The sequence below is a fragment of the Haemaphysalis longicornis genome, unplaced genomic scaffold (genome assembly GCF_048455015.1).
Source record: "Haemaphysalis longicornis isolate Haplotype H1 unplaced genomic scaffold, Haemaphysalis longicornis Haplotype H1 scaffold_1, whole genome shotgun sequence".
Classification (NCBI taxonomy): Eukaryota; Metazoa; Arthropoda; class Arachnida; order Ixodida; family Ixodidae; genus Haemaphysalis; species Haemaphysalis longicornis.
The window spans coordinates 107,186,492-107,204,895 of record NW_027526203.1 but is presented as its reverse complement, the minus strand read 5'-3'; the positions used below and the strand labels follow the sequence as shown (position 1 = coordinate 107,204,895).

Genomic DNA, 18,404 nt, shown 5'->3' with positions numbered 1-18,404 from the left:
TTCTAGTGCCTAATATAGTAGATAGCTAGATTAAGGTGGCGGTCCCGCTCCCTCGGCTAGCGCTGCCATTTTTGGGCGATGTTTGTGCAGCCGCTGTTGCGCTTTAGTTTGCACATCAGACATGGCTAATGTATCATTAGAAAGCAGAAGTCTTCTGGCTTTTGATCTCGCTAACCAGGGTGTTCCAGCTGATTTGGCTTTAGAAGACTCCACATTGCAAGAAAGAAAAATTGTATTTTTCCTGTGCATGTGCAATAATTACAGAAAACTATTCAACGTAATTACTTGCGGCTTGGTATGTGCTTAGAATACATGTCTATGCAGATAATAACTTTGGGAATTTTCGTTTCAGCGAATAGATTGTTATACGGCTGTTGAAAAATAGCTGAAGTAGCAGAACTTTACTCGCAGCAACCTTTTACACACCCTAATGTAGAGGAATGTGTTCTTGTATGCGGGTTGCCAGCATATGTATTTGTATACAGATGAGCCCGCTTATAACGAACACAACGGGAAACCGAATTCACTTCGTTATATCCGCTTTTTGCTATATCTGGACAGAAAATTAATTTATACCAATGGTAACGGGAAACGAAGATTTGTTCGTTATAGCCGCTATATCGTTAAAACCGGGTTCGCTATAAGTGGGCTATACTGTACTACCAAAATTTAGCTGCATTTGGTTCGGCAGTTTTTTAAGTTACTTTGGTATAAATATAGCAGTTTACACATACACATGGAGCTGCGCCCAAGGATGTGGGCGGGTTCGATTTCCGGCCGCCGCGGCTGCTTTTCTGATGGAAACAAAAAGCGAAAACGCCCGTGTGTACAAGATTTCGACGCACGTTAAAGATCCCCAGGTGGTCAAAATTAATCCGGAGCCCTCCACTACAGCGCGCCTCATCGCCTGCGTTGTGTCGGCGCATTAAACAATCAATCAGTTATTCTCCTTTGCGGCTTGATAAACTGTCAATATTTAACGCCTGCACAAACTTGGAATGGCTGTTTTGCAAACGCTTAGCACCATGGTTATTATTTGCTCCACATCAAAACCAAGAGTAACATCATGCACAAAAATCATGTTGCTATGTCGTCACACAGGCAGACACCTATCCTGTCAAAGCAAACTCTGAATTTCTTCATGTGAAGACAAGGTAGGAATGATTCTAGGCCAAAATCACCTGTCCACTGCTGGCCAGATTGATTGGCATTATTTATCAGTCCCTGATTACATGGCAGACAAAAAAGAAAAAGCATTACTAACATGAGATAACCAGGAGCTAGGCTAGCCGTTTTTAGTGTGAGGGCGAAGTGATCAGCAACTTGAACTGGTGGACAGGTTTTAATCGATGAGATTTGGAGGAAATCGTGGAGCAAGTTTCTGCAAAGAAAATAGTGTCTAATTTTTCTTCGCAGAAACTTGCTAGGTGAAATTTCCAGGGTATTGAGCAAGTACACAATGGCGTAATGAATGCTTCACCAAATTTTGCTGAAGCCACTTCGACTATGCAGGCTGTTTGATATTGCTGTTCTGTATTTACCCTTTGCAGTCCCGACCTTTTATCCAATTTCCGGCCGTTCCGGTTCACATTTATTTTGCCAGGTTCTGCCGCCGCAATGAAAAACGTGAACTGGGCAAGAAAAACTCGCAGGGTATTGTTTTTACTTTTGCATTCTGCTAGCAACTCCTTCACCGATATTTGAGCAACGTGCGAAACCACTCCGAGCATTCTCCTGGGTGGAGGCCAGGGTTTTTACTGCACGTTTTCCAGAAAAACACAGCTTCCCTCCGGCCTCCCTTTGTCTTTCTCTCGCTAGAAACAGCACAGTCGTCGTTGCTCCGTCCTGGGAGCTCGTGGATGAACTGGCTTGTCCTATCTGGCCTTTACTCGAACTCCTTACGTGCAGGCGGGCCTTGCTATTTGGCTCAAGCCTCAGCTGTTGTATGAGTTTGCGGTGGTACTATAGGTTTCCGTGCTCTTTTTCACTATGATTCTGCAGCTGTGTGCACCTCTAAATAAAACTATTGACAATTGATACCCTTAGATGCCAGAAAAAAAGCCTTCCTGACAATTTCTGCATAGCTCACAGAGTAATGATCCGCATGGTGCTGTCTCCACTGCCGTCATGGTCTTCGCCACTCGCTTCTGTGGTGTCTAAATGATGGAGGCCCACAGTTCCCTTCCTCACTCAAGTCATCATTGCTTTCGCTAAGTGCCCCACTGTAGAATGGATGCAATGAGGAAGTGGCCATGCTTCTTAGCGAACACCGGGCACGAGAAAACGGTCTGGAATCCAGAAAACCCGTTCAGAACATTGTGCTGCACCCTAGTGCAAAAAAAAGAGAAAAAGAAAAACCTTCAACAAACAAAGTTCACTTATCCCTCAAGAGATGGCACATTAAGTTATCAAAGAACGTGGGCGCATCACAGTGAGACAAACTGCAAAATTTAACCTTGAACACCCATGGCAGGCATGGCCCGACACAGACCGCTACGGCCGCTCTGGCAGTTCTGCAGAGTGCAAAGGGTGAATGGGAGCCACACACAGCTGCATCAAACTGTGCTGAACTTGGCAAAAAAAAAGGGAAAAAAAGTAGATAATGCTTGTGTCCTTTTTCGTTGATTCAGCATTCCAAAAGATAAGCGAAAAGATACAGTAGTCACTGTTGTTGCTGGTGGAAAGTCAACCATCATGAATGCACTCCAACTCGCCCAATTCGCTACCTTATTGCAAGTCAACAGAAATGCTGGGATCAGGTTCCAGGAAGGGGGTCCACATTGGTTGTTTTTTTTCAGTATAGGATGAGAGGAAGAGGGTTGGAATCACCCACTTTGGCGAGAGCCTGGAGCAACTAAGCTAATGAAACCTAGGTATTTTAACTTTTTCTGTGACCCCAGACTGCAGCCGAATCGGCCCCAGTGTTGAAGCTTGGAAGGAAGGGAAAGCGCCAGACACACTTTGTGGCTGCCCCATCAACTACTGCAATGATGCCACAGTTGGTGTGATGCATTTGCAACATCTAAAATGTTAGTGTTTGCCTTTTTTTTTGTTTGTTCTGGCAGCAATTAAACAGATGCACCTGCAATCTGTAAAATGCCACAGTGCAGATGTGTCAGTGTGTGGCCTCATTAACGTTCGAGTGAAGTTTATGATCAGATTTATTTAGATAAGCTGGCATTCCAAACGCCATTCTGCAAAGTTCGGTCGTACCAAACCAGAAAATGCTCGTTGAATATGTTTTGCTGGGCTTCTGGGAGGCAAGGCCCAGTTTTCAGGACAGTAGCAAATTCCCAGGTGTTATCAGGGGAATTATACTTCATGCTCATGTTGGTACCTTTGTGAAATATTTGCAGGCTTTTACACCTACGCAACACTCTTGCGTGCATGTAATACGAGGGAAGCGAATCAAAGCAATGCTATGACATGGATTTCACTCATACGTGTAATAACTAGACATTGGAAAACACACAGAGAGAATGATAAAGTGAGAGTCAGTGACGGAAAGAACAATTTGGCCACTTGCCAGACCAGGAAAATAAAACCCATCAAAGAAACTTGAGCAGGGTCAATAGTAGTAATTAACCCTCGTCATATGCAAGGACAATGTGATCGCTAACCATTATTGATTGAGCTGTGTGCAGCACTTGATTGCAAGTTGTTCTTTGGAGGTATGACAGGTGCTGGGTGTCGTTCATTAAACCATTGATAATGCACCTTGTTCCATTCAATAAAGAAAGTGTGTATCGTTCACAATCACTCTTGTTTGCAAACTGTCATTCCACTCACTGTGACAGGTGTTACTGTGCTGTCAGGCTTAACAAATCTGAACTTGGGGATATTCTGGAAAACAGAACATAGATGAACAAATTAAGGGGAAAAAGCGACAATTCTATGAGGTTCCCTCATCAGTGCCTGGAAGCTAGGAGCAGCAAAAGTGAGAAGGTACTGCAAATACTTCTTGCGTTCCGAGAAAAATAAATGTAATGAGATTACCATATTTGCCAGAGTATAGCGATATGTTGGATACACATTTAGAGTACGTATTTCACTACTGAGATGCACATTCACTCGTCAAAGCTACCTGTTTCATTACATAAACACAGATACTCAAGAGAGCCTGTAAAGCCCTATTGCGATATCCTAGTATTGCAGTACTGCCCAGCCTTGGCAAAATATGATTAGTAATATTGTGCCTAATCTTATGTGCAAAAAGCTTTTTTTTTTTTTTTTTTTTCACTATGCTTCGATTTTGATTGATTGATTGAAGGGTTTAACGCGCCGACGCAACGCAGGCGATGAGGCCCGCCGTAGTGGAGGGCCCCAGATTAATTTTGACCAGCTGGGGGTCTTTAACGTGCGCCGAAATCTCGTACACACGGGCGCTTTTGCTTTTCGCCTCCATCAGAAAAGTGGCCGCCGAGGCCGGGAATCGAACCCGCGACCTCGTGCTCAGTAGCACAACACTTTAGCCACTGAGCCACGGTGGCGGGTACTATGCTTCCATTTCCACACCACATCCTGATAACATGGTACTCTGTAGATGTGAAAGCCCAGAATGACATAGTTCCCAAGTCCCCGGTCTGCTGAAGCTAATCTATTTTTTTATTGTTACGTTCCTTTTTTTTTTTTTTCATTATGGGACAAGAAAAAACGATGAACCTGACTAGCTTCGTGCTCCTAGACACCAGGAAATTGCTCTCTCGTCAAGAAGGCAGTGATACTTGGCACTCTTCAAGCTTGGGTTTGTCTTGAGGTACTTGCATCAGTTGTCATCTCAGCTCGTTTTACAAGTCCCTATTGGTCTCGTCATGCCCTTCCCAGAACCCAAGTTTTTAATTCTGGTGCATGTATGTGGGGCTCAACCACGTGTGCAGACAGGGCATGTGTTCAAGAAGGTCCCCACGTTTGGCGTCAGGGAGCATGTGAGAGGCAGAAGAGAAGCCTGTGAGGGACGCTGATAAACGGGCGGTGCAGTGGCAGCAACGTAGCACAGGCGGCTGTGCTTGCACTTACGCTAGCGGAGTTCACCTTTTGCCTCGGCAGCTGGCCCCCTCTGGGCAGAGGTCATGGTCGATGTGACTTAGTAGAATGTCACCATCGGTGCATGCTGCATCACAGCCCCCTTGTTTGATTTTTTCTCAGGGCCCAGGCCTAGAGTCTCTCAGCTTGTCAATGAAGACATTTGTCAGCCTGCCTTTCCTCTGAGTGTTGTGTAGTTCTGCACTGGGTCAGACTGCACACTTCACATCCTTTTCAGGAGGTGGTTGGGGCATTCCTTCCACAAACTGGGACCCATGAACGTTCTTCCCAACATGGACAGAGTGTGTGGTGCTGTCTTCATTGGAAACAAGCATGGCGTAGTGCAGGTTTTGCTTTGAGACAAAGTGTGAAAAAAGTCAAGCTGCCTAGAGCTCTACGCTTCATGATTTGATGTGACATTGACTGTGTTTTGGCATGTGCATCACTCTTGTTCGGGATTCATCAGGCGGACCTTGTGCTGCAGAATCATTCTTGCTGGTCTGGGGCCCTAGCCTTCGAAACCCTTTTCATTGCTTCACCATTTCAAAGTGCTGCCCCAACTGCCAGAAGTTCGGGGCCTTCTTTAGGTCGACCCTTACCTCCAACACTGGCCGTAATTCCTCTTGTACGCAGGCTATGATATTAACTGGCCATTTTCCAACTGCAAGCCAAGGCCTTGCAACAAGAGCCGCAGAAGGTAAGCTTGCTGAAATAATCAGGCATCGAATAATTAAAAGCAGTATATGAGTACTCCTACATTGCGGCAAATTTGGAAGAAGTTCGTTGACTGATCTTTCATCTCTCTGCTTTCCGCAGATCTGAATACGAGGGCTTCCTGTGGACCAAAGAAGGTAGCATGGGCAGCATTAAACACCAAGGCAGCGGGTGCATCTGCCCAAGCGTGCCTTCGGCTCCCAGAGGTACTGTCACGATGGTCGCCTACCAGATTCGCGTATTGATAAATGCCATCAGGTTATTTGGCAGAAATGTTCCGTCATATCGTGGAAGCCAAACACAGGATAAGGTGACCCCATGTTTGTGAGCACGCTACTGAACCCAAAGTATACCCATTGGACCACAGACATCCATTGAACATCCGTTGGACATCCGGTGTTGGACGTTAAACGTCCGTCAGATATCCGCAGAAAGCCAGCGGACGTTTTACTGACGTCCGTGGGATGGTCTGATGCAAAGGAATTGCTCATCCTGCGAACGCCTGACAGACGTCCCAGCCAGATTTTGTGACATCCGGCGGTTGTTCAAAGTCATATACAGTCGAATCCACTTATAACGATACCGCTTATAACAATATATCGGATATAACAATGGACAACGATTGCACCGTCCAATTTTGTATGCTTTCTATGGTAAAATAACCCGCTTATTACGATGCTCCCGAGCCGCAATATCGGATATAGCGATTGAATCCGCTTACCGCGCGCACCGAAAATGCGAGCTGCCGCCGGCGCTGGCGCCGGCACTCGGCGCCGACAGCACGCGACGCGCCTTGCATCCCGTCCACCCGGCCACGGAAGCACCCGACGATGAAGGGGTGCCACAGTTATGGTCGGCGCTTCACGAAGACGCGTCGGGTCTCGACGATTTTCTCCATGCCGACGATGGTGTGGAAACGTCCGAGTGCCTCAGTGACGAGGCGATCGTTGCGAGTGTCCGTGGTGCAGCGGACAGTGGTGAGAGCGACGACGACGACACGGCTGAGCAGCCTACCCAGGTACCGTCATCGCACGAGGCCCAACGAATGATACAGTCCCTACGGGACTTCATTTTCGCGAAGGACCTCCCGCTCAGCTATGTGGAGCAATTAGATGCTCTCGAAAAAGATGTGCGTCAGCTTCGCATGAAGCAGTCAAAGCTGACTGACTATGGCTTTTCTGCAAACGAGTAGTTGCACTACCTCACTTGCATGCTAATAAAATGTTTTGATCTCTCTTGTGGCTTTTTTTTTTCTCGACCCGCTTATAACGATTATCGGTTATAACGATGGGATTTTCTTGGCACTTGGATATTGTTATAAGTGGACTAGACTGTATTTACAAACCGTAATGTACAGTAGACGTCCAGGGGATAACAAAATGTAGATATTAGATGTCCGCCGGACGTCCGTTTCTACTGAATTCTTCGAATCAGGGAGAACCTGTACTCGCTGTAAGCCTCAGTGCTTTATTAATAACATGCCTTGAAGCGATACTCCAGCTTTAAGAATACTTGATACAAAAGCCCCTTCTATAGCTTGTTTTGCCACTGCACCAATTATAAACGTTTGCACCCTGCACTCTGTGAACAGACAACTCCACACCCTATTCATATTTGTCTTGCCAATAGTGCGAACAGTGATGTTACAGAAGCATAATACAGTGTAACGTTGCAAGCTTATCGTCACGACTTTTCAATAAGGACTATGCATACACTGCGGGCTGTTGTGTCAACATAAATATGAATAAGTTGTAGTTGGCAGTTACCACCTCGGTGAACAAGGTGCTTCAACATGACAGCCTGCAGTGTACACTTGGTTTCGTATTGAAAAGTGGTTACGATAATAAGCTCGCAACTTTCCACTGTATCATGCTACTGCAAACACAACTGCTCCCACTCTTGCCAAGAAAAATATGAATAGGGTGAGTTGTCGGTCCACACAGTGCATGGTACAAAGCATTTATAATTAGGGTTTTGTCAAAGCAAGCTACAGAAGTGGCTTTTGTATCGAGTATTCTTAAAGCTGGAGTAGTGCTTCAAGGTATGTTATCAATAAAGCACTGAAATTTACAGCAAGTACAGGTTCTCAAGTTTTTACTAGAAAACTGAAACCTACACTACATATTAAGCTTTATGAATCTATACCAAGTATGTTTGGGATGTTTCCATTAAATTGCTAAGGCAAAACTTCCAGCAATGCTCGCTAAGAACAAAGAGTTAGCTTGAAAAAGTGAAGTATTGAACAGTTAAGCAGGCTGCTGAATGAAATAGATCTAGCACACTTAAGATTACATGTTGCAAAGTGTGGCATGCAAACCAGATGAAATGAAGTTGCAAAACTTGAAAATTCCTTATTTACCACTTTATAACCTCCAATGTAAGTACAACCTTTCACGTGCCCATCGCGCTTTATGCCAGGAACATCTTGGCTCAAAATTTTCCCCAACTCCTCAGTCAGCACCGGCAAAACCGAAAGCAACAATTAGTATATGTTTTTTTTGGAGCCACCCTACAGAAGAGGTCAAATACATGTAAATTCAAACTTCATGGTTTATTTTGTCCTATATATGGCTACATTATTAGACACTCGAAAAGAATTTTAGCCTGCTTTTGAAGTATTTTGGTTGGCTCGAATCTACAGCTAATGTAGTGGCATGCCAACAAATAGCAATGATGTTTGAAGTAATTTTGACTGCACCCAGGCCTTCAAAAAACAATTTTTACGAGACATTGGGGATTCTCTACTGTTGTGGTTTTATGTCAGAACATGCTTCTGTTATCACTTCATGGCGAACTAAATTTTTGACTTGAAAACCTGTACAAGGCCAAATGATAGCTGAACCTGGTAGGATTCGCAGTGCTTCGCTAGATTCCCTCGATCTCACTAACTGACAAGCTGCCCTGTCTTGCGCACTAGCATAAGCAGTTTGCGGATAGGGTAGTGCAGAACAAAGGCCTAGCCTAATTTAAAAAAGAAAAACTGCATACCTCGGTTGCATCGAGCAAAGCTGTTCTATGCCCGCTGAATATCCTACAATATAAACATACGTTTTCATCTACGTGTGCCGTAGTGGAGGGCGCCGGATTAATTTTGACCACCTGGGTATCTTTAACGTGCGCCTAAATGTCGTACACACGGGTGTTTTCTCTTTTCGCCTCCATCAGAAAAGCGGCCGCCGCGGCGGGGAATCGAACCCGCATCCTTGGGCTCAGCAGCACTACGCCTTAGCCACTGAGCCACCGTGGCAGGTATTGACGGATAGGTGAGTCTACAAGCGCATACAGCAAGCATGGCAAAATACATTAGTACACGCTTCATGTTCACGTCAGCAAAATGCGTTTACTTCGCCGTGTTTGCCGGCATGAGCCACACTATAGGGCACCTGGCGTAAACACTACGGCCACGTCCTCTCTTCTGGGGTCGTGAAATCACCCCCCTACCTAAAACGCACCGTACGGCTTTTTACACGTTTCGTGACACCGTGCCTACATTTTGCCTCAAGGCCAATGCATAACGCATCTCCGCATCGATGCGACCTTTTACCGGACGACAATGGGCACTTCTCAGCCGTACACAGTGAAGCAAGAATGATTTCACTTCCCAACCCCTTTTTGCAAATGTTTTGAGTTTCTGAACAAAGGGACTACACTAAACACATCGAATGCTCGCCGTCTTCTAGGAGGCAGCTGCGGATGAAGCCACTGCCGTGAAAATTTCATTGCAGTTGGCAGGAGAAGACTGTGCTGCTAGGCAATGCCTGTGCATGAGCGGCACCACGTGGAAAGCAAAAAGTGCGTCAAGTATGCATTGTGCTGGCACCCAGCAGCGCGACAGGCACCACTGAGCCAGGCCACTCTGCGGGGTGGAATTCTCAACAATATTGCCCAGGAGGTTTCTCTTTACAGCCAGAATGTTAGGGTAAAAATGGACAAAATAAGTCGTACCAGTTTAATATCAAAATAAAAAAGCAGTATTAGCAGCGCAATACTCGAACGAGCATTCAGCCGCACCCAGTTGAACAATTCTCATTATCAACTGCTTAGAAGTGCCTTGGATTTGTTTGGTTTGTTTTCTTGCCCAGCCATTGGATTTTATGTAAAGCAAATATCGCTCACTCAGCAGGTCGAAAATGTGGTGTTAGTCCTTGAGCCTAATAATCCTTGGGTTTACCATCGTTAAATGATGCCGGAGGAATGGCATACACTGACTTTGTCTTTGCTTGGCACATCCTAATGGTCAGCATTAGAGGTACATAATGGAGGAGGAACAACAAACTTTTATAGAAAAACAAGACTTTTTGTGTTGCTGATGGGTGGGGTTCCTAGTCCAGGCCTCGACTGAATCGGACCTTCTCCCGAGCCAGGTTAACCAGATGAACCCGGTCTTTGCTTCTTCACTAGAACAGGCTGAGGAAGAAGAAAAGCAAGAATAGCATATCTAGGAAGAAAACTTCATGGAGACCCTAACACAGTCTACGTAATGGTGAACCTACTTTGTATAGGCTTAGAAAGGGCAGTTGATCAACAACAGTGTCATATTTAGAGGGTGTCAGAGAGAAAGACACAAGTGAAACAATGATGATACTTAGATAATTAGGATACAGAGGTGGTAATTGGGAGGTAATGTTTTTGCATTCACCACATCATAAAGACTGCTTAGGCATCCTCATAATTTTGTTCGTGTCGGTTTTGGTGTTCTCTTGTCCAGCTGGTAATGCCACCAATCCTTATTGTCACGTCTACAAGCAACACTTTATTTTCGCCATTTAGCACGGCGACCCTAGTTTCACTCTGAGTACCGAAGCACTGTCCCCATGAGCGCGCTAACTGGTGTGCTTGACGGTGGTTTTAGTCGCCATGGGAGGGCATGTGCATTTTTATTATCAAAACTCGCAATACCCCCCGTCCCACTATCTACACACCGTCTTCTAAATTTGTCATCAATCCAAAGGTGTGACTGCTATGCCGTCCCTCGCGCAGAAGCAGAGCGGCACAAGGTTCCTGGCAAGGCGGCACAAGCTCTGCTGGGCAGCAGTCTTCAGAAACCGCCACTTCCTTGTTCCTGGGTTCATGCCCACGGAGCTCCCCTCAAGGGTGGACCGCCCACGCCTGCTTTATGGTGGAGCTCATCCTGGGACCTGAGCATTGCCGGTGCAGGCAGCTCCACTACGGTGGCCGTGGGGGAGAGTCCATCTACACAACTTGGCGGGGCTCCTCTGCAACTGCGGTCTGGTGATCCCCAGGGCGCCCTGCCTTGGCCACACGGCAGCAGCAAGGTGATGCTTCGCTTCCGGACCAGCCTTCATCTTTCCTTTTGTGGCACGGCACACACTTTGTCACGGTGAAGGGGCGGGTCCACATGTGACGATGGAACGGAAGCAGTTCAATACTCTTGGCCCACAGTTCGGCCAAGTGGTGGAAACCCTGAAACATGAAATCACACTAAATTTGGTTAGGGATGTAAACTGGTATTAGAAGTAGGTGTGCATTGTGAGAATCTTTAAAAAAAAATATCTAGATAAGAGACCTATTTGTGTTTGTTTTGAAGAACTTTGAAGCTTGTCAGCAGGAGCAATGAGAGAAGGTTGTGCAAGTGAGCACTTGACTTCTGCTCACATTGGAGGTCACCACACCAGGGATAGCTAACTACCGTATTTACTCACATAATTTGCGCACCCTTAAGTTTTTTTCCAAGTTTAGAGAAAAAAAATTTTACTCGCATATTTTGCGCCCCCTGTCTCGCCCAAGAGAACCCATTGGCACGTGCGCACAAACAAGCACGCTTTGGACGGCGGCATGGCGCATGGTAGAGTAGTGATACACGATGCTGCGCGCCAATAGTCCCTTCATTCTTTTCTCACTTCTTCCCTTCTCCGTGTCTGGGTGCGCCTCCACTCCGCCCCTCGTGACGGAGCGCAGGCGAGGAGGAACATCCAGGCGCCCTACCCGGCTACATTCCCCTGCTCTGCCCTTCCCGACACATGCACACCCTTCCTCTCGTCCTTCCGCTGGGAGTCGAAACTGCTCGAGTGTGTGCCTTCCTCCTCCTTTCCTTTCTTTTGCGCCGTGAGAACTCGCACACAACACACACAAAGGCAGACGCGGAGTTGGAAGCATTAATTTCTGCATCGGAGGTGTGAGAGGGCATATCAGCCCTGCTGCGGTGTCGCCTTGCCGCCTCTTCTTTCCTGCGTTCGTGCTGCGAGAGAATCCTCTGCCTCTTTCCTGCATGCGCGCTGCGACGGAATCCTCCCTTTGTGTTCACGTTTTGCCGTCGCCATCAGTCAGTCACCTTTTGCTACAGTAGCGATGGGCTACAATAACTATACGGCGAAATTCAAACTCAGTGTCATTGAGTTTGCTGAGAAAAAAGGGAACCGTGCCGCCGCAAAGCACTTCAACATGAACGAGAGCCACGTGCGGTATTGGAAGAAGCAGAAGAGTTCCCTCCAAAATACCAAACCTGGAAAGAGGGCGTTTCGGGGACCAAAGCAGGGAAAGTTTCCTGCCGTGGAAGAAGAGCTGTTGAAGTATGTTCGACAGATGAGGTCGTCCTGTCTTGCCGTGTCGTGCGAGATGCTACAGTTTGAAGCAAGGAAGATTGCGCACGAGAAAGGGATCCCTGCTGCGGCATTCAAGGCGAGCAGAGGCTGGGTGACGCGCTTTATGAGACGCCACCAACTGTCTCTCAGACGGAGAACGACCCTTTGCCAGCGGTTACCGCAGGACTACGAGGAGAAAATTGTGTTGTTTCACCGCTTCGTGATTGGATTACGCCGAACGGGGAACTTCATCATGTCCCAGATTGGGAACGCTGACGAAACGCCACTGACGTTCGACATGCCGCCCAACACCACAGTGAGCGAGAAAGGCGTCTCGTCTGTGCCCATCAAGACCACTGGCTGCGAAAAACAACGCTGCACGGTGATGCTTGCCGTGACAGTGGATGGCTGCAAACTTACGCCCTTCGTCATCTTCAAGAGGAAGACAGTGCCCAAAATGAAGCTGGGGGCCCGCATTCACATCTGTGCTCAAGAAAACGGGTGGATGAACGAGGAGCTGATGCAGGACTGGATCGACACTGTCTGGGGCAAGAGACCGGGGGCTTTGCTGCGATTGCCATCGCTGTTGGTGCTCGACAGCTTCAAAGGGCATCTTGTGGAGAGTGTAAAGGAGAAGTTGTGCGACATGTGGACCCACCTGGCCGTTCTTCCAGGTGGCCTAACATCTGTCCTGCAGCCCTTGGATGTGTCGGTCAACAAACCCTTCAAGGACTACGTGCGCAAGATGTACGTTGAGTGGATGGCCAGCGGAGAGCACGGGCTCACTCCCACTGGGAGGATAAAGCGACCGCCACTGGAGACGGTCTGCGAGTGGATCGTGACAGCGTGGGACATGGTCTCACCCAGCATCGTGGAGCACAGCTTCAAAAAAGATGGGGCTGTCGAATGCACTCGACGGAACCGAGGACGATGCGCTTTGGGAGGGCAGTGATGGCGGCCGTGACGACGACTCGGAGTCGGATTTCTCGACGAGCGATTCCGACTAGACCACAACCAGACTGGACTTTTGTAGGTACTTTTGACTGTGTACTTTCAACTACTTTTCTGTGTTGAAACTGTGTACGCGTTTAAATAAATGAGTATCGTTCGCTTTTGCTATCATACTCGATTTTCTCTTATTTGTATAGTCCGCGTTAGGACCGTTTACACGTTATTTTGGACTTTTCACAATATACCCACGTAATTTGCGCACCCCCTTTTTGAGGCCCTAAACTCGCGAAAAAAAGTGCGCAAATTACACGAGTAAATACGGTACTACATGCTCAGACAGAGCACACTGCCTTGCCTAAGGTGGCACCTCTGCTGCAATTGAAAACACTACCAAAGTCCAGACTCTGGACTAAGGGCATGTTAACACTACACTTGCTGGCATGTTTATGCTGCTTTGACAAAGCCACCTAAAGCAGATGCTTTGCATTCTTGCAGAAAAGGCTGCGGAACAACTAGTTAAATGACTAGCCGTCCCTTCTCACCAACTATGGACGACACACCCTGTGCTGCTTTTGCCTTTACTGTGCTAGTGCTAATTTAATCCATTTTTTTTGCTTCTAACACCATTGCTGGGGAGGTTGTCAAGAATTTATTTCGCCATTTTCATGTGAGGCTTACCGTATTTACTCGCGTAATGAACCCTCCCCCCCCCCACGTTTCTTCTTGAGATTTCACTTTTTTGTCACTTTGAATAAAAAATGCATCTGGAATATGTTTTTATCTCAGTATGGTTGCTGATGCTGTAGATGATCGCAGTAACTTGATATCATGCCACGGTACGCGCATAAATGCTAAAAACACATTCCAACAAAAAGCAGTGTCAACACTTTCCGGAGATGTGTGAGCAGGAATGCTGTAACTCACAATTTAAAAGTTTAAATTTAAAAGGCCCTGCAAAACGCTACAGGGGTTGACCAAAGAATAAGCACCTTAAAGGAGCTTTGTCTTTGCATCACACCATCTATGCAGTGTTTCTTGGGCGACTGCCGGCAATGCCTAATGACTGACAACCTTACCATGTCCGCTTTGAGTGTTACGAACGAAGAAGAGGTCACGTATGTTGTGTGGATAAATTGTTCTCTAATAAGAAAGACTCTACCGTCAGCTGCATTCGTTAAGGAGCTAGGCAAATTGGTTCCTAAGTGGATTTCCCATGACTGTAGTAAGCGGACTTGGGCCTCAAGCAAAAAGATGCGAACGGCGAGCAGGCATTGTGCTGCACTTCAACTTCGCTGAAAACTGGACAGTTATTCTGCCAAATGAAGTCCAGTCGCACCACTAGCACAAAAAACTGGTTTCACTGTTTACATGCGTTGCCACTACAAGGAAATCAGTTCAGAGCTTCACAGTAATCAGCAACGACATGCAACACAATACCGCACATGCATGCTATGCGCTTCACAAGGTGCACGAATGCCTGGAAGAAAGTGCCCCTGTCTACAGACAGCCACGTTGTTTACATTAGTGGCTATGCAGCGAGCCATTTCAAAAACAAATATCAGTTGTACAAACTTTCCAGAGCAAACTACATGTCTGCGAAGTGGCTGTTCTCTGCTACTGGACACAGAAGAAACTCATGTGATGGAGTTGGTGGTATTGTAAAACATCACACTTCACTACACAACTTGAGAGGGCAGGCAGCACCAACTTCATACGGTCAGCATCTGAAATGATTGCTGAGCTGCAAGGCCAGCTGAAGAAGGTGACACTGATTCCCACATCTGCTGCAGGCATGGAAGAGTTTCGCCTGGAAAAGCGCCACGAGTGGGGACATTTGACATGTATCCAAGGCATCCAGTCCTGGCACGTGTGGGCTGTCACGAAGGAATACCCGGACGACCAGCGTTTAGCCGCCGCCAGAATGGCTGAAAGTGAGCCCACTGCCATTTGCCCGTTTTCAATTTCCTGTGCTTGACTATGAACACCTGAGGGAAGTTGTGATGTAGCTATTACAAACGTTTTACTTGAGTTCTATTCCCACACGTATGTTCTTTGCTGTGTCCCTGGCTGTAAATAGTTATTCATGATTGTCACCCAGCTACCTGCACGGTTGTTTTACTTGAATAAATAACCGCGTGAAGAAAAGCTGAGATCTCTTCAGTACTTTACTCGTGCTGTGACCAAAGCTCCATAATAATCGAAAATTTTGACCATTCTCCGATGGTGGGATCACCATCAGGGAAACTTTTCCTTTTTGTTCTGCATCCCTTTTTTCCTTTCGCCATAAGAAAAATTGCACCCGCAAAGGAGCGGCTATGAGCTGGCATAGGCCACAAATGTAGTTTGGATAAGCATTTATTAAGTAAAAAGAGGCACTCCAGAAACATGGTTTTCTTTTTAGAATATCAGGAAAAAGGTTGACCGTCCCAAGGTGTGACCATGGACTGTGAACTAGCGCTCATTTTTAAGTGTGCAACGTCTGACAACAGCGTCAGGAACTTACCGTGACGCGCCGAGATGTGTTGCGTGAGGCCGAAGTTTAGCCCCTTATAACTGCTCGGAACAAAATGGTGCAACATGTTTTTTGGCGGTTTTGTTGTCCAAATAAACTAGCCTTATTTCCGCAATTCTGAAGAAAATCGAAACCGTTTTTTTTTTTTTATTATTGATTTTTGAATTTACGCAACCACCTTTTGCTGATGTGTTTAGAAACGTCTGGCCAAAAATGCCTATCACAAGTTTGTCAGAACGGGAGAAATTTAGATAGGGGCGTCAAAAATAATATCGCCTGAACCAATTTCATGATTTTTTTTTTTTTTTTTTCAGTTAGTTGTTCACCGCTGGATGCCAAATATCCTTCTGGTCTAGTTTCAGGCTCAAAACATTTTACAGACACCACTCTTACTCCTTGATGTACACAAAGACGCAAACTTGAAAACATCTCCAGTTGCAGAACCAGCGCTGCTCTCGCGGCACATTCAAACTTTTTTTTTCTCTGGAACTATGCACCTTAGAAGAAAACAAACTTCATCTTCGGGGCATTCTATAATGCGCACATACAGTCTACGCTCGTTACAGCGGATCCAGCAACAACGGACTTTCGGTTACAACAGACCATTTCTGTTGGTTTGTCTGGTCCCCATGCATTTTAAATGGAGTCCACTCCGCTCACAACGGACCCGGCTAGAGCAGACTATCGGCTACAACAGACCAAATATTAGGCGAAAATTGTTTCGACTGAATGTTTATATCGGACTTCCGCGGGGCCGGCACCCGATGTGCTTTTTCTTTGTTTATTTTGGCAAAAAAACTTATGTCTGGCAACATTGCTGGCAGCCGGGTCGTTGGCGCAGCCAAGCCAAGCCAGTGCCAGTGGCTTTTATTAGTGCGACCAGTGGCATGAGCGGCAGGGTAGCTGATTTCACTGTCGGATAAATTAAGCGTAATTAACGCTGTTGAACATGGGTGAAAAACTGCCGACATGGCCAGAAGTACAGGCCCGTCTAAGCAGACGGTCCGCTCTACCGTCAAGAACAAGGCCGCTGTCGATAAACGCGACTCCGGTGATATTGAAAACAGGGCTATCGAATACTCGAAGTGGTGCACTCGGAGGCGAGTCTGTCCTCGTCAGTCTTTTTATGTAATAAAAAACTCGGGTTGAGTGAAGTTCGGGTTTTATTATTCCCACGCATGCATCGTTCCCGTTCTGTTCGGCGAAAAAGGTAAGAAATGCCTCAAGTAGGGGGGTTGTTCCCCACCCGTTGTATGTAATCTGCCGGTAACCGTGCGCAGTCCAACTGGTCTAACTTTCGATTTCTGTCCGTCATCAGATTATTTCATTACAGCTGTTTCAATGACCAGACTAAAATCGCTAAAAATGTGGAAGCTGCCTTGAGGGAACGTCAGGCCGCGATCCGATTTATTGACAAACGGTTTCGGGAAAACCTGCCTCGTCGTGAGGGGATTAAAAAGAGCCTAGCTAATGCTGATGGCCACGCCTGATGTTTTATAGCTGCTTAATAATTGCGCCTAGTTATATTCTTGCTTTATTTGCTCAGCTCATCGTGCGCCTTTACACGCTTGACCGCATGCGCTAGGCCTTTTCCAAGTGCCGGTGCTGAGCTTTGGAAACAGTGTTTACGCGATTCTTCGCCCTCGCGGGAACACTGTGCAGAGGTGCTGCAGGCGTGTAGAAAGAACAAAGTGTATGTGCTATGCATATGCAATATCGGTCAAAGTACCCACGTTAGGGCTCAAACCCCCCCCCCCCCCCCGTGTCGGATACTGCATACTTCGGCTACAGCGGACGTTTTTTTATGGATTCAGAGGGTCCGTTGTAACGGGCGTAGACTGTATATCATGAAAAAGCCAGAAAGAACAACAGTGGTCGTGTATGTGCACGTTCGTTCTCTCGTGGAATCACCCAGCAGTTAAGAAGCCTGTAGAAGTAATGCATGCTAACATCGCTGCAACAAAAGCAAAGAGACACAAATACAATATATATCAGTAAAGAAGTTAAGTATCACTGGACTTTCACCTTCAAGGCATGTGCCCTGATAATTTTTTTGCTCAAGGCAATGTTCTCTCTTTCTCCTGATGATGATTGCAAGACGCCTAACACAATGGCAGGCTGTCTCGGAGTATAACGCTGTTGAACAAAGGGAAAACAGCATTACCCAGCATTAAGTATATATATAATGCGCTGTATCGCCCTACATTTTTTCAGTAAAAATTAAAGTGTACTGCAATTTTAGAGAATATTTCACGATTGTCACATACATGTAAATGATAAGCTGCCTCCACTGTGTTATCAGAGTCTGCTCCAAGACGTGGCAGATAAGATGGACTGAAGGCATTAGTGCCTGGGTAGAGATTGTGTGTCCTTTCTTAGGAAGGAATTTTTCGGCGTAAAGTTCGAAAGGGGACGTATTTCAGAACTCCCAATCCGGAAATGGCGGAACACGAGGTGCTAAATGAAGCAAGGAACCAAACCGCTGAGGGTGGTGGAGGTGAAGCAGAGCTGCGAGGAGCGCCAGGGGGGATGCACTGAGGGCACCGACGTCGTGTCGGGAGCCTTGGTGGGCGCGGGACGATGGCACGAGTTTCAGCCTCCCTAACGCACCGCCAACCTACACTTTGGTGGCTCCACCAGTGATGAGCGAGCACTATGGCACC

At 46.7% G+C, this 18,404-nt stretch overlaps 1 protein-coding gene across 2 annotated transcripts in view; it reads left to right on the top strand.

The window, feature by feature from the left end:
* Positions 1 to 18,404, top strand: part of LOC144178817 (uncharacterized) — a 35,863-nt gene that overhangs the window by 4,101 nt on the left and 13,358 nt on the right. Inside the window, exons 3-6 of one of the 2 annotated variants that reach the window (XM_077706952.1) lie at positions 5,656 to 5,719; positions 5,839 to 5,942; positions 10,717 to 11,012; positions 15,020 to 15,160. In XM_077706952.1, coding sequence (XP_077563078.1) covers positions 5,656 to 5,719; positions 5,839 to 5,942; positions 10,717 to 11,012; positions 15,020 to 15,067 — 512 coding nt within the window. In that variant the 3' untranslated portion in view covers positions 15,068 to 15,160. The remainder of the gene's footprint in view (positions 1 to 5,655; positions 5,720 to 5,838; positions 5,943 to 10,716; positions 11,013 to 15,019; positions 15,161 to 18,404) is intronic. The other variant, XM_077706944.1, reaches the window with a different exon arrangement.